Here is a 16,490-nt window from a genome sequence, read left to right on the forward strand (position 1 = left end):
GTGAATGTGGTTGGAATTTAATTCAGATATTCTTTCTAGGGGTTGTGTATGGACAACCCTGTTTCTAAAAATACTGGGACACTGCATAAAATGCAAATAAGAATGCAATGATGTGCAAGTCATTTATCCCCATATTTAATTGAAAATAGTACAAAAAAACATATCAAATGTTGAAACTTTGAAATGTTATTGTTTTTGGAAAAATACATTTTGAACATGATGCCAGCAACAGGGACAGGGCATGTTTACCACTGTGTTGCATCACCTCTAATTTTAACAATACTCTGTAAGTGATTGGGAACTGAGGTGACCAATTGCTGTAGTTTTGAAAGTAGAATGTTCTTGCTTGGTATTGCAGCTGCTCAACAGTTCGGGTCTCCTTTGCTGTATTTGTAATATCATAATGTGCCAAGTGTTTTCAATACCGGACAGGTCTGGACCGCAGGCAGGCCAGTTCTGCACACGGACTGTTTTACTATGGAGCCATGCTGTTGTGATACGTTCAGAATGTGGTTTGGCATTGTCTTGCTGAAATAAGCAAGGCCTTCCCTGAAAAATGCTTAATCTGGATGGCAGCATATGTTGCTCCAAAACCTGTATATGGTTAAGCATTTATGGTGCATTCACAGAAGTGCATGTCATCCATGCAATGTGCACTAATGCACCCCCATACCATCACGGATGCTGGCTTTTCCACTCTGTGCTGATAACAAGCCGGATGGTCCCTCTCCTTTTTAGCCTGGAGGATGCAGCATCCATGATTACAGAAAACAATTCCACATTTTGATTAGGCAGACCACAGGATAGTATTCCACTGTGCCTCTGTCCATTTAAAATGAGCTGGGGCCTAGAGAAGGCGCTTAGGGCCCTAAGATAACGACCTTCCAAAATTGTTTTTCGCCCTTGTCCCTTTGCGTACAGAGATTACTCCAGATTCTCTGGATTTTTTAATGATATTATGTACCATAGATGATCAGATCCTCAAACTCTTTAAAACGTTACGTGTGATACATCAGCCTCGAATTTTGGCACTATTTGCCCTCATTGTCCTTTATAAAGTGGTGAACACCTCCCCATCCTCACTTCTGGAAGACCCATCCTCTCTGGAATAATTTTTTTGTACCCAGTCATGTTACTGACATGTTGCCAGTTAACCAAATTAGTTGTGTGATATTCCACGAGGTTCTTTTGCATTACATAATGTTTCCAGTCTTTTGGTGTCTCTGTCCCAGCTTTTTTGAAACGTGCTGCTGGCATCAAATTCAACGTGAGCATGTATTTTCCCTTGAAGCAATAGCATTTATCAGTTTCAACATTTGATATGTTGTCTTTGTACTTTTTTCTATTGAATATAGGGTTTCAATGATTTGCACATCTTTGCATTCTTTTTTTCTTAACATTTTATGCAGCATCCCAGCATTTTTGGACACAGTGTTGTAATTCTAAAAGGAGCAGTGGGTGGAATCCTGCCTCTAACGTTTGCAAAACTGAATTTAAAACACAAAATTACTTATCTCCTTCTCCTCTTTCCTTTTCGAATGAGACCGGAATAGTATTAGCTAGTCCAGTGTGGTTTAGTGTGGGGGAGTAGTAAGCGAGTGTCTATAGCCAGTGTGAGGAGACTAACGGTCAATGCAAACTGAATGATGGGCAGGCGAGAACGTTTAATGTGGAATATCTCAAGCACACAGAACATTTTTGTAGAAATAAATATTTCAATCATTAATTTGAAACATTTAGTGCAGATGTCTTCTGATCATTAAAGCTTTTATTTATGCTGGTTGTAAAATGCTTACATAAGGCCCCTTTAACATGACTGCATGAATACTGAAATTGAATTGTTTCTTCTGCCTCCATTGCATTAAATATTCATTGCTGTCTGGAAGGCCTGTATACAGAATTGCCTGGATCACACTCTTCATAGTGAAGAGAAGCTTTGGCTGATTTATTCATCAGTATGTTGGATCACGTTGAGCTTCCTTCTTCTCAAAATTTCATTTCACTAATCCTTCATCTGTCTCAAATGGCACCCGGAATCCGATGGAGGCCAGGTCACAACTATTGTACTATATGGAGAACAAGACCCTGTTTAAATTGGGACAAATCTGTCAGTTTCCATTTCATTAGTGCAGCAGTGGACATGAATGTAATTGATGTTGAAGGGGATATCAGGAAATGAAAAAATAGCAAAGAATACTTGTTGCCCCTGTTTTCATTTAAAGCTGTGGAATTGTGCAGGTGAAGTGTAAGGAAGATCTATGGATTCAAGAGATGGTTTTAAATGATTATTTTGTGCCCATATTGTTTTGTTAAACATTTATTTGTTAGATACAATGGATTAAAATGCTTATATTCTATGCTCTAATGCGGTATGTCAGTTGATCTACATCCATGAAGCATTTATATTTATTGTTTATTCCTCAAACATCCATGGCTACGTCTCGGTTATTTGAAAAAAATATTTAGTAATTGCAGTTAGCCCCTTGAAGATAGACTACCTTTGGTATTCCACTGATCCTACTGCAGAAAGTAATGGGTGTTCTAGAATCCAGGCTTTACCTACTATGTGCGAGTATAGAGGTTGTCATTTGGAACTCAGCCCTATAACGCCATTAAAACCCATTTAATTGTCAATTATGTAGGTACTGCCAACCAATAACAATTGATAGAAAATCGCATAATTTCCAACCAAAAGCAATTGATTGTATATTGTGTCAGTTCATAATATAGGTTTAGAACGGACAACTTATTTTGTTAGATATTTTACCCTGAGATGTTTCTTGGAGTTAAGTAATATTGGTTTGCAGGATGCTAGTCTTATGTAAGGGATACTAATAAGCAGCAGAGGTCCAGAGTTAGCTCACCCAATTAACTTGTTGGGCTGGGGACTTGAGTGTGAGTGCTGCGTGGTTCTCAAGACTCCCTGAATGTTTGCCTTTTGAACATGGCCCTTTTAGCCACAGGGGGGGGGGGGGGGGTGCATTACCATGTCCTCTTCTTAACTGTGTGATGTGTGTTGTAATGGGGTACAGGGGGTTGAGAATGGATTAGACACATTTCGTGTGTAACATATGGGCAATTAAAAACTGCACTTGCCTCCTTTAAATTGGCCCTGTTATCTCAGTCATTGGCAATGGAGACCTCTTCAACCTCAGTTGTGGATTATACCTTGGTCACACACAGAGACCCCTTATATTTCTAGCCACAGTGAGGACCCTTGGTTCTCTGGAAGGCTTTCATTTGTCTTTTTCCAAGAAATCCTCCTTACAAGCAACATGCTAGAAGTAATTTATGTTGTGCTAATGTTAAAATATAGTCTAACAACCAGCCAATTACTTCACACTGGAAGACGTTGAACTACATGAAATCCACTTTGAAAGAAATATATAGGTTTTCATTCAAACAAGAATGTATTTCACTACATCCAAACTACTACAACTCCGCAATAACAGATCACTTGGGTGTCAACTCTTAATACTGCCACATTCACAGAAGTTATTTTACTAGCTATTGCCACTTTAACAGTAGTTACATTACTTGCTACTGCCACGTGTATATTAGTTACATTACTAGCAATTGCCACATTTACAGTATTTACATTACTAGCTACTGATATATTTAACATACTTATATTACTAGCTATTGCCACATTTAACATTTTGGATGGTGGCCACACACAGCTGCCCTGTTTCTGGCTCCTAGTCTCTTTTCAGTCTTAGTATGTTGTCTTACTTGCTTCCAGTATCACATCCTACAGATCTTAAATGTGTTTTGGACGTCAGATCATTTATCGGTCACCTCAGTTGCAGCAAGTCCAACTTCGCTTGTGAGGATTGCTGTGTCTCAGCAGCCCCAAGTGCATTGTGGGAAGAGGGGAGGGAGAGACGGGCTCATAGTCAGACACAGAAGGCCAAACCGACCACCTCTGACAGGCATTCTCCGCATGAAATCCAGACAAGGTGCTGCTGTCAGAGGGATTAGAAGTTTGTATATTCACTGGGACAATAACGCAGTCTGGTAGGAGTTAAGGGGATAGCGTGTTACATGGTTAATATCTCATGTTCATTATTGGAACTGTACAGGAAGTGCACAGGAAGTGTGTGCTAAAAAGAACCTGGAATAGTGTAGACACTATTATATCCCACTTGAATCTTTATTTAACAAGCAATTAAGCAGATGCTCTTGTCCAGACTGACTTATGGTACTGAAGAATTTTCATACTTGTTTTTCTCCATACTGGCCCTCGTGGGAAGTTCTCATAAATTCTCATCAATCATTCTCTGGGTTGAATAATCCCTCCTTGAGCTTATGTCAATATATTAAATACCTATCCATTTCAGAAGCCACAGATTAATGGCAGTGTCATAAAAACAAAAAATCTATCAAAAACAAGCTAGATTTGACATTTGCAAAGCAATAAAAAAGATGACTATTTCTATTTCACACACAGTCAGGGTGTTTTATACATGATTGAATGTTAAAAATGATTCAAATCAGAATAGATCAGAAGCTATTGACAACGACTCAGTGGCGATAATTACCTGCATTACCTGCAGGGTTAAAAGGGTTAAAATTCTTTAGGGTTAACCACGTTGGCTCACAGATATGACATGGAAAAACTTTGTTTTACCGATATATTTTTTCAGGTAATGGCAATCCTGGGAGGACATGTAATGAACACATCTCAGTTCAACCTCCAGGGTTTCAGTCTATGCTGCTCATGGGGTGGCAGGGTGACCTTGTGGTTAAGAGGGTTGGGCTTGAAAACAAAAAGTTGACGTTGCTAATCCCAGAGCTGACATGGTGAGAAACCTTGTCATCCTGCCCCTGAGCAAGTCATTTAACCCTCATGGCTCCCAGGTCGTTGCTGTAAATAATGACGTTACTGACTCAGTAAAATAACTGTTAAGAAAAGCTTTGACAGGGGCATCACAGAGATTTTACTGCACTATTCCAGAGTCTCCCAAAGGGATGTGTGTTTTCTATTCAGTTCATGTTGTTTGAGAGTTACACAAACGAATTGCCTGCATGCCAAATGGCGCCCTCTCGCCCGTTCGTTTATTGCACTTAAGTACCCAGATTGCTGCTGGTCATTAGCTAAACGCCCATCTACCAATTGGTTGCAGATCATCAGGTCTCTCCTCTTTTCCCAGTGACAGACTTTGGCATAGCCGACCTTCCCAGAGCCCTGGACCTCGTCGAGCGCAGGTTGACGGAATCTGAGCGCAAACGGCGGCACGCCAAGAAGGAGGATTACAACATTGAGGTGCTACTGGCCGTGGGCGACTCTGTGGTACGCTTCCATGGCAAGGAGCACGTGCAGAACTATGTGCTCACGCTCATGAACATAGTAAGTTCCTCATTGCCTTCTGAATGTGTTGTGTGTGTGTGTGTGCGCGCCAAACTGTTCGCCATTCAGGCCAGAGTTTCAGCATCAATTCCTTTTCTCATTCAGTCAGTAAACGGAAATTCCAAACGGGAATTAGAGTGGAATTGACCATCCCAGGCCGCAGTAGAAAATGTCTGTTGGTGGAAGTTGGTAATTTGTGCGCTCATGTGAAAGACCATGATGGCATAGGAACAGCTTGATCTCTGGCTCACTGGCTAGCTGGCCACGTTGAATCTCCGCAGTGTATATGGATTAGTTATTACTGCACTATTCATGGTTGCTTACCTTTCGTTATCTCTCCTTCAACCCTGTCTGTCTTTCCCTCTATTTCGCTCTCTCTGTCTGTCAGTAAAAATAATCTGTTAAATTTAATACACCTGCTTGAAAGTTGTCTCAATTTTAAATAAAATGGACACATGGATATGTAATCTTCACTTCAATACTATTGGAAAACAAAGTTAACCTAATTTTACAAATTACACTGAAAGATTATATTTTGCAATTATTGATTCTTATAGATCATCATAAATGCAATTTCTTAGTGAAGAAAAATAAGTACATTCTTAGCTTCAATAGCTGATGTTGCCCCCTTACACTGAAATAAATTGATGTAGCCAATGTTTCTAACTGCTTGTCACTGCATCTCTTACACTGACTGGGAGGAATTTATGTACACTCTTCTTTACTCTACTGCTTCAACTGTGTCATGTTTGCGGTCTTTCTTGCATACATGGCCCTCTTCAAGTCCCCCCACCACATTTCAATAGGATTGAAATCTGGGGCTTTGACTTAACCATTTCATAGCCCTGTATTTCTTCTTTTCAGATGTAGCTTTGCTTGTTTATTGTCGTTCATATTTGGTTCAGCTTTTTGTCAGAATGCACAATATGGAATTCTCTGATACAGTATGGAATTCTCTGGTACAATATGGAATTCATGGTTGATGCAATGATTGCAAGTTGACCTGGCCATGAGTCAGAAAAGCAGCCCCAAACCATAATGCTGCCGCCTCCATGCTTTGCTGTTGACATTAAGTGCAAAGTTCAGTCTCTTTCTGAAAGTTGACACATGCACTTTGACATTGATTGGCAAGAGATGCCTTGGACTGAATTTGGTGGGATGACCTTTCTTACATAGGCCGGTGTGATTTTCAATTTGCGTTAGTAAAGGTAGCAGTGTACTTAAAATAAAATAAATAGCATTTCTGTTTATTTTAATTAAATAAATGGTTTTCATTTTTGTGGGGTTTGATTTCTTAAATTGGGTTAACTTTATCAATTTCTGTGCTGTTTTCAAATATATTTTCCACAGGGTGTACTTATTTTTTTCTCTTTTCTAATTACAACCTTTCTGTCTAATCATCAGATGTTCATATACATCTGTCTGGTTCTTTTTGTTTATTTTCTAAATTTGTATGGATTACCAGTGAAAGAGAAAAAAAGAAACTCAGTTTGTTCATTCCGGGTTCAAGCAGCTCCTGCCACCTTAATCTGATTACGTAGCCCTAATCCACCAAGTCAGATTTTCACAGGGTCCCGGTTTTTCTCAGTAACAGTTACCATTTGGGTCATGCATGGTGTGGTCTGATTAGTTGCACTACTATTAAAAAAAATACAAGATGTGGAATCAATGTATAATTGTGAGGACACAAGCTGTGATATGATTTAGAGTTCATTCAACATTTGTTGAAAATAACAACAAATAGCTAGGAAAAACTAACTTCTAATGTAGATAGTCGGTTCACAATTGTATGTTGAATCAACCTCAACGCTGGCTTGCAAAGTTATGTGTAATTCCTAGCCAGAGTGAGGATGTACAACAATTCAAACTTAAACCGCTCTGCAGCCTGCACTAAAAGATCACTCCCAGGCTAAGGAAGAGTACTGAGATCATAAAACTGAAAGCCATCTTAGTATTGGACTCATTATAAAACCATCTCAGTATACATTTTTGTTATTAGTTTAGAAAACAAGTTTGCATAGCATAGGAAATATTAACCATTCAAAAAATACAGGTATTGAATCAAGTAATTCTGAAAATCAATCTGGATTTGTGCATGCTGGGAAAATATGTAAATAAACAAAGTGACAGTGCCAAATGTGGGAGGTTTGCCGTGCCAGGATGTGACACTAACTAGCTACCCTACCATACAGGCCAACTAGGATATTGTTGTCACATGCACACTTTGACCAATGTTGGACAATAAAGCCGGCAACTTTGTCAATGGTGCCGTTGGCCTCTTGGTACCTCTCCGATCAGTCTCCTACTTGCTCCAGGCCCGGGTCTTGGTGGCGCCGTACACCTTCCACTTCTTATTAATCCTCTTGACCGTGCTCAAAGTGATATTCACAGCCTTTGAAAAGCCCATCCTGTGGTCTATGTCTTAAGTCCTCTTGTCTCTCTGTTCATTTGTAAACTCTTTGAGCGTTTGCTTGGCAATTCACCACCTTGCTGATATAGTTCCAGGTTCAAAATAGTGAAGAACAAAAATATCCCATAAGTTGTGACGTGTAAAATGTAGATGTGTTTACATTTAACTTTATGAAGCTGCCATTAGAAAATGCTTCTTTTTTTTTTTAAACACGTCGGTGAAACCTCTGTGTATCGATTCAGTGCTCACTGCAAGCAACGTGTGATTACTGCTGATCCAACATAATTTTTGCAGTGTGGGCAAACATGAATTTGTATTTTGACTCAACAAGCTTTTATGCATTCCTCTCACTGGTGTGTTGAGTGAACAAGCGTTCACACATTAGCTCCATTTCTTGTTCTTCTGAAGTCCAGCCAGCTCACAGGGTGATGCTGATTTAGGCGACTGGTTATGCTGGCTTTTTCTTTTTCTTGCTTTTATTTCACGGTGCAGGTCAGAGAGCATGTCGCCCACAACGAACTGGTCCAAGCAGTGCCATAGGGAATATGGGTGGGGTTTGACAGGCTGATTCTGTGCGTGGGTCGACTGTGAGTGGATGGAGAGGGCTGGTGCGGCAGCCAGGCAGCGCACAAAAACAATATACAACCAGCAAGAGCTCCATTGCTCCTCAGCCCCACCCTGTCGGATTCTTACACAGCATACGAATGAGCTTTAGGCTACAGTGCATGAATTACAGTTTCTCTCTGGATCCTGAAAAGAGGGCGGAGGGCGCGAGGATACCAACATGTTGAGTGCCACCTGACACTTTTCTTTGTCACAAAACGAGAAAAAGATTTGCACCATGTACACTCACCTAAAGGATTATTAGGAACACCTGTTCAATTTCTCATTAATGCAATTATCTAATCAACCAATCACATGGCAGTTGCTTCAATGCATTTAGGGGTGTGGTCCTGGTCAAGACAATCTCCTGAACTCCAAACTGAATGTCAGAATGGGAAAGAAAGGTGATTTAAGCAATTTTGAGCGTGGCATGGTTATTGGTGCCAGACGGGCCGGTCTGAGTATTTCACTGTCTGCTCAGTTACTGGGATTTTCACGCACAACCATTTCTAGGGTATACAAAGAATGGTGTGAAAACGGAAAAACATCCAGTATGCGGCAGTCCTGTGGGCGAAAATGCCTTGTTGATGCTAGAGGTCAGAGGAGAATGGGCCGACTGATTCAAGCTGATAGAAGAGCAACTTTGACTGAAATAACCACTTGTTACAACCAAAGTATGCAGCAAAGCATTTGTGAAGCCACAACACGCAGAAGACCCCACCGGGTACCACTCATCTCCACTACAAATAGAATAAAGAGGCTACAATTTGCACGAGCTCACCAAAATTGGACAGTTGAAGACTGGAAGAATGTTGCCTGGTCTGATGAGTCTCGATTTCTGTTGAGACATTCAGATGGTAGAGTCAGAATTTGGCATAAACAGAATGAGAACATGGATCCATCATGCCTTGTAACCACTGTGCAGGCTGGTGGTGGTGGTGTAATGGTGTGGGGGATGTTTTCTTGGCACACTTTAGGCCCCTTAGTGCCAATTGGGCATTGTTTAAATGCCACGGCCTACCTGAGCATTGTTTCTGACCATGTCCATCCCTTTATGACCACCATGTAGCCATCCTCTGATGGCTATTTCCAGCAGGATAATGCACCATGTCACAAAGCTTGAATCATTTCAAATTGGTTTCTTGAACATGACAATGAGTTCACTGTACTGAAATGGCCCCCACAGTCACCAGATCTCTACTCAATAGAGCATCTTTGGGATGTGGTGGAAATTCCCATCAACTGCAAGATGCTATCCTATCAATATGGGCCAACATTTCTAAAGAATGCTTTCAGCACCTTGTTGAATAAATGCCACGTAGAATTAAGGCAGTTCTGAAGGCGAAAGCGGGTTAAACACAGTATTAGTATGGTGTTCCTAATAATCCTTTAGGTGAGTGTATATGTCACTGTAGCAGAATCCGAACCCAATGCTAGCTGTGCCTTCGCGGATGTTTACATTTTCATAACATTTTCATTCTTGTAATGTATTCGCAGAGCGACAGAGACACTAAGACTAAGAGGAGTTATGTATTTCATACAAAGAGGGGAATGCTCTTTAGCGCCTCTCGTTAAACCAGTGGCTTGTCTGAAAGAGCTCCACACACTCAAATCCCCCCCAATCCTTTCCAGCAGTGCAGAATGCCGAGCTAGTACCACCTGGAGAAACTCTCTCGGCCCCTGGGACTGATTAAACCACAGGCTGCCTAGACAAAGCCGGGCTAGATGACCACAGAGACTACAGCGATCGCGGTGCCTGAACACAATGGCTGTGCTGTTGGAGGAAATCACAGAGGGGTTTTGTACACGTTGATGTGATGCTGTAAACAGACAGTGAGGAGATGGAGAGATACATTCCTCCAGCTCTCCACCCATCTACCCTTCCAGCTAGCCCGCAGCTGCCGCCCTCATTGCTGGTCAGACAGAAACGCACCAATGATTGAGTTGTGGCTCTGTGTAACGAGTTCAGCTGAGGTGGCGCTGCCGTTGGGAAAATGTACTTTTGGTTCAGGTTTGGGCCGTGACGATTTAAAGTCTGCGTACGTGGTTTGGCCACGTTACGTCTGGGAGGCTACGGCCAGGAAGCCACAGCCGTGAGGCTACGGCAGGGTGGCTGGGCCAGGAGGCTAGGCCACACTATGGCCGGGAGGCTAGACCGGGAGGCTAGGCCATGCTACAGCCGGGAGGCAAGGCCACGCTATGGCTAGGAGGCTAGGCCACGCTACAGCCGGGAGCCAAGGCCACGCTACAGCCCGGGAGGCTACGGCTGGGAGGCTACAGCTGGGAGGCTGCGCCTGGGAGGCTACAGCTAGCGCATCGCCATCCCCATTCTTGAACCACGGCTCAGTCGTCAGCCCGACCCTTTATATAGGTCATGTCTGGAAATGTGAATACATCACATAACCGCGGTCTGGGGGACCAGGGGTCATCTAAGTTTATTCAAACACCAAGTTTACTTTGTTGAATGGCTGAATTGCTTTTCTCTGAAGGGATGAATGGGGTGTTTTGTTGATTTGTGGTGTAGTTCACATCCTTGTGCTGTTTAATGGTTGGACTGTTGCCAAGGTCCTTTTGTTCGTCATTGATACAGCTGTTAAGCATGGTGATCGGTTATAAACTGTGTGCTACATGTTCCCTGGATTTTTTTTTAACACACACACACACAGACACACACACAAACACACAGACAAACACACACACACACTGATTTCCAGCCTTTAGCTGAGGAGTGTATATTAGCATTTCCCTTTTTTGGTATTTTGACGGCACAGCCTACTGACTTTCTGCTTATCATTTATCACGTGCGGTTGACCTTTCTTCCGCTCATAAATCCAGTGATATGTGCACAAATAAAGAAAGCTCCCAGATGGCAGACGAATGGGTGGCATCTCAATGGAAGAGGTTATACGTTACACCCTCTTTTGGAGGAACTTGGCGTCGACTCCCAAGTCTGCTGTATGTACACTAATGACATAGTAACTGACAGCCCGGCATTGAGGCATTCTGTTTCTGTCCTGTAATTTGCGAAGAGCACGCTGTCGTACTTAGCAAGACCGTGGGGCGAATGCCATATTTATTACTGGGATGACATCATAGAGAGATCGGCTTTCCCAGTGCTGTGTCTTGAAGACTCTACTGACGTGTATTATTTTAACCGTTGGATTGAGAGTTAAAAATAGCGTGTGTGTGTGTCTGTGTGTGTGTGCGTGTTCAAGGTTACCTTCAGTTGTACAATTGATAGAGTATTACAAAATACATTGGGGAGAACAAATATTTGATACACACGCCGATTTTGCAGGTTTCTGTTAGAGATGGAATTCTTACTGGTTGGGAGGTGATCAAATACTTACGTCATGCAATACAATTCAGATGAATTACTTAAAATTCATACAATGTGATTTTTTGGATTTTTGTTTTAGATTCCATCTCTCACAGGTACCTATGATAAAAATTACAGACTTCTACATGCTTTGTAAGTAGGAAAACCTGCAAAATCGACAGTGTATCAAATACTTGTTCTCCCCACTGTACATATATTTAAATATTTCTGTCAGTACATTATAGCATGTAATTATTCCATACTTCATGGATAGATCATTGGCTACAGTACATGGTGTCCTTTCTTTTCATTCATAATGATTGCTAAAATGCACACTGGAAATTACACATTGCGCATTAAAGCGTTGCGATTTGTATTCCACAAACTGTCTTGTGACCTCAGCCAGCCTGTCAAATTCATGTCTGGGCAGACACGGCCCTGACTACCAAACCAACCATGAAAGACTGATTGTACTGTATAGCACAGGTATATGTTTTCATAGCATATATGATGTTTTCTATGACAGCAACTCGTGTGCCGGAGAAATTGAAATGGAGGTTGTTCTTTTTACGTCAAACTCAATGAATCCTGTGTGCTGCCATCTTGGGGTGTTGATACACACGCACGCATGGTGCGCGCACGCATGTCCTATCAAATTGGCGTCCGGCAATATAGGGACATTTAAAAAGCAATTTAATAACCCCTAACCTTAACCTCAGTAACCTAAACTTTATGTTGAAGGTCTTCCTAACCAAAACTTCTGAACCTATTTCTTGACACCTAAACGTAACTCTAACTCTAAACCTGACCTTAAACTTAACTCCAAGTGAGCAAAAGCTACTTTACGAAGTTTTGATCGGCCGAATGTCCATCATTCTTTAGTGAAATAATAAAACAGGGAACACAGAAACACACACACACACAATAACACATATACACGCGGTATCAACCTTGGCCTGTTGATATTCATGACACATAATCTTAGGCTGTAGGTTTCCTGTTTTGGTACATCTACATGTAGTGGTGGAAAAAGAAACCTGCACAATCCCCCCATCCACCCACCCAGCATACCCTGGTTCCCTACCCTGGACCACATTCAGTAAACCACAGTTTGAGGCTGTTGATTGACTAAACAGGACCCTGGAGGTGGTGTTGACATTTTAGAGGATGGTTTGACGAGGATAAAACATGCTCGAAAATTTTACTTTGTGTGCCAAACGGCTCCCTAATCTAGAGTGCGCTACTTTCAACAGGAGTCCTTAGGGCCTTGGTTAAATGTCCATAAAAATAGTACACTATGTAGGATGTAGTACAAATAGTAGACATTTGGGATGCCTTTTTGGCTTGACTTTTGGAGTTCTACTCCATTAACTCCATTCCCATTCCAGGTCATTATGGAGCCAAGTGGTGGTTCTTATAGCATTCTAGGTCAGACTAGCGCGGCCACTGCATAATAACTGTGGTTTAATTGGACGCATGCCAATGTCTTAACGAGATATTGCACACAATTGCCTGTTCACTCAAAATTCAAAGGGACAGAGAGGGAGAGAGATAGAGAGAGAGGGAGAGAAAGACAGGTGCTGAGGCAACATCAGGGGGTGCTGAGGCAACATCAGAGGGTGTTGAGGCAATATCAGGGGGTGCTGAGGCAGCATCAGGGGGTGCTGAGGCACCATCAGGGGGTGCTGAGGCAACATCAGAGGGTGCTGAGGCAACACCAGAGGGTGCTGAGGTAACATCAGAGGGGTCTGGGGCAGCATCAGGAGGTGCTGAGGCAGCATCAGGGGGTGCTGAGGCAACATCAGGGGGTGCTGAGGCAGCATCAGCAGGTGCTGAGGCAACATCAGGGGGTGGGGGGTTAATGTCTACGTATGCGAGAATACCTAATGGTACAGATAACACCTCCTTTTCCACAAATTGAGACTAGTAGTACCTGTAACCGCACAACACGCAGCAACGGTGGGACACACGCATGCACGCTCTGTAGAGGGAAGGGCAAGTCAAGCACATTGGCTTGTTAAGGCCAATCAAGTGGAAGCGTGTTTGCACAGACTGTTGTCTTGGCAACATTCATATTGTTGATACTGTATATTATCACTTATAACTGCATCAGTAGGAATGTTAAAACTCTTAAACAACAACAAAGAAAATACCCAATAGATTTTTAGGTCAGGGACAGGGTTCTTGAGGAAGGCAACTGAACTACTGTAGCCAATGTAGACAGGACCTAAAGTTGATATTTTGCAGTGTAGTCATTGTGTCTTTTAACCCGCCAGTCCTGCTTGCTTGTGGGGGCGTGGGGCTGGGCTGGCAGACAGCCTAGTCATTCGAATGCTGTCTCTGTGTGTGTGTGTGTGTGTGTGTGTGGATTTGTGTGTATCCCTGTGCCAGATGTGGCTTGCATTTTCAAGTCTTTGATGTAAACATGCACTACACCTTATCTTAATTGAATAATTTTGTTGTTGCAGGAATTTTTCTGCACTGCATGACCTGCAAACTTTTTGCGTATTTTAGGTTTAAAATGGCTTCTAAAGATTGTAATTTCCTCTTTGTAACGTAACACTTGATTTGCTCTAATGGAAAATGTACCAACCTCCACAATTGTTTTATGTCATATATCACAACAATTCATGTTATCTTTTGCTGCAGGGTTGTTTTCCCTGCTGTTGTATCAAAATTATATATGGATGTCTGTCTACTGTGAACTATCTTCAAATTGCTTTTTTCCAAGAACCTCAGTATGAGATGATGAATTTAGCATCCGAAGCAATCTCAGAAGCATATGGTCTTCCTCACAAATGGCACCCTATTCCTTATATATTGCACTACTTTTGACCTGGGAGTGGTGTGCCGTTTGGGACTCACGCCAGAGGGCATTTTGAAACAGGAGCCACGTCTCTGTCTTGCTGAACGGAATAGAAGCATGTCCTTGTTAAATCCATTCACTGATATTGACTTTGTACTGTTTTTTATATTGCATACCCAAGTGTATAAGGTCAACATTGGAATGCCCTATGGTTCAAAAGCCTCTGGGCCAAAGAAGCCAGTGTCCCCAAGAGCAGATCTGCTATTTAATTAAATTCAATTTTGGATCTCAGATTTAACGTTCACTGACAGAAGATGTGACCATTTAATCCCCAAGGATAACACGTTCAAGTATTATTAATCAATTATTGATGAAAATGTGACTTTTCGAGGTGGTCCTTAACGGGGGATACTCAGTCTGGTGCTCCTGAATGGACCAGTCCCACATGTGCCTGCATGATCTCTTTGTGTTGACAGATTATTCCCCTGTTAGTTTTAAAGTTTTTCAGAACATGGTTGTAAAGACAGGGTCCCCAGCTTATCTGCTGTCTGTTAAGGTATGGCGGATTTCACCTCCCCATTTACGTTTGTTTTGTTGGTTTGACATGAAAGGCTGCTGAATTGTGAGGACAGAGTGGGCAGCACTAGGCCTTAAATCAGAACAGGGTTAAAAATAAACACAACTTGTACTGCATTTGAAACTATCGGTTCACTCTAGAGATGAAATGTATTTACCGGCCGGTGAAAATGCACAAGGGTATCTTGATGCTCTTTTTCAATAGTTACTGATGTCTGATTCTGGTGACATTTAGCTGAGCATACTCACCTCACATTCACTTTTGATGTGTTGAGAAATTATGAATGTTAGCGAGATTTGCAAAAACTCTGTCACCAACAGCCAATACTTTGATAAATGTCAATTCTGAAAATTATTACCTGTACTTATAAAGGATTACAGGATTAAACTTTGCTAGTTGGACACAAGGATTGAAAGAAAATGTGACTTTTCTCTCAGAATTGGAGAGGGTTTGGGGGACTGCCACATTAAGCTCCATAGAGCTGCCTTGCTAAAGTGCAGAAATGTTTTCCTTGGTGGCCTCTGGGATTCAAGCTTTTGGGTTCCTAGCAGAGCGCTCCTAACTGCAAGGCTAGCTGTCCATCAACTTCAGATATGATTTTTAACCACAAATGTCCTCTGTGTTTTGAACTAAGCCCCCTCAACCTATTTAGATCTGTGCAATTGGATTGGTTGACATCTGTATTTCTGTGATCTGATAGTTTTTTGTGTTTTGAAGATTTTCGTAGCGTCATTGTCGTACAGGACAAAACACATGTACAATGAAAGCATTTTCAGCATCAGTGTTTTGTGGTTTCCTTTGTTTCCTCCAGGTTGATGAGATCTACCATGACGAGTCTTTGGGAACCAACATCAACATCGTCCTTGTTCGCATGATCATGGTCGGGTACAGACAGGTAGGAATATACAGTGTTGTGTCTCTCCTATCCATCGCAACCCTACCATTCTTTAAACTATTGGCAAACAAGTTAATGGGACCTTTATTCAACACTTGGAGTACAGTAGATTGGATGGATGTTGTTCTTCATGGTTGAAGAGGCCCTGAAACATTTTTAATCAAGTGTGTGTTGCGCGTCAGGTCTTTCAGCTGGAGCTCCCTTTGTTTGTTTGATCGTCCTCGAGTCTCGCAATGACAGAAGTTCGGACCAGTGTGACCAACTTTTGGTGTACTCTGGTTTTTCGTCAATATGACTTCAGGTAATGAGAAGAGCATGAATCGAGCTTGGAGCGAGACCACTAGCATCTCTGTGCAGTGTCTCAGTGTACTTCAGTGTAATTTAGATTCTTAGCAGAATGTTCGGGTCTCCTGTGTTTCCATTTAATTCCCACGTGTTTCCAGTTCAATCCCACCTCCCCAAAAGCAGTCCAAGAATTAATAGTGACATCCCATGCCAGTGTGAATCGAAACACACATGGTCGGGTGGAT

General features: G+C 42.0%; 1 protein-coding gene across 4 annotated transcripts in view; it reads left to right on the forward strand.

The window, feature by feature from the left end:
* LOC105009214 (A disintegrin and metalloproteinase with thrombospondin motifs 14) overlaps positions 1–16,490 on the forward strand; it is a 69,044-nt gene that overhangs the window by 27,994 nt on the left and 24,560 nt on the right. For 2 of the 4 annotated variants that reach the window (XM_029120474.2, XM_029120476.2), the window contains exons 4-5: positions 5,154–5,350; positions 15,877–15,960. In XM_029120474.2, coding sequence (XP_028976307.2) covers positions 5,154–5,350; positions 15,877–15,960 — 281 coding nt within the window. The remainder of the gene's footprint in view (positions 1–5,153; positions 5,351–15,876; positions 15,961–16,490) is intronic. The other 2 variants (XM_029120475.2, XM_029120477.2) reach the window with 1 other exon arrangement.

The sequence above is a fragment of the Esox lucius genome, chromosome 6 (assembly GCF_011004845.1).
Source record: "Esox lucius isolate fEsoLuc1 chromosome 6, fEsoLuc1.pri, whole genome shotgun sequence".
In the NCBI taxonomy this organism is placed as follows: domain Eukaryota; kingdom Metazoa; phylum Chordata; class Actinopteri; order Esociformes; family Esocidae; genus Esox; species Esox lucius.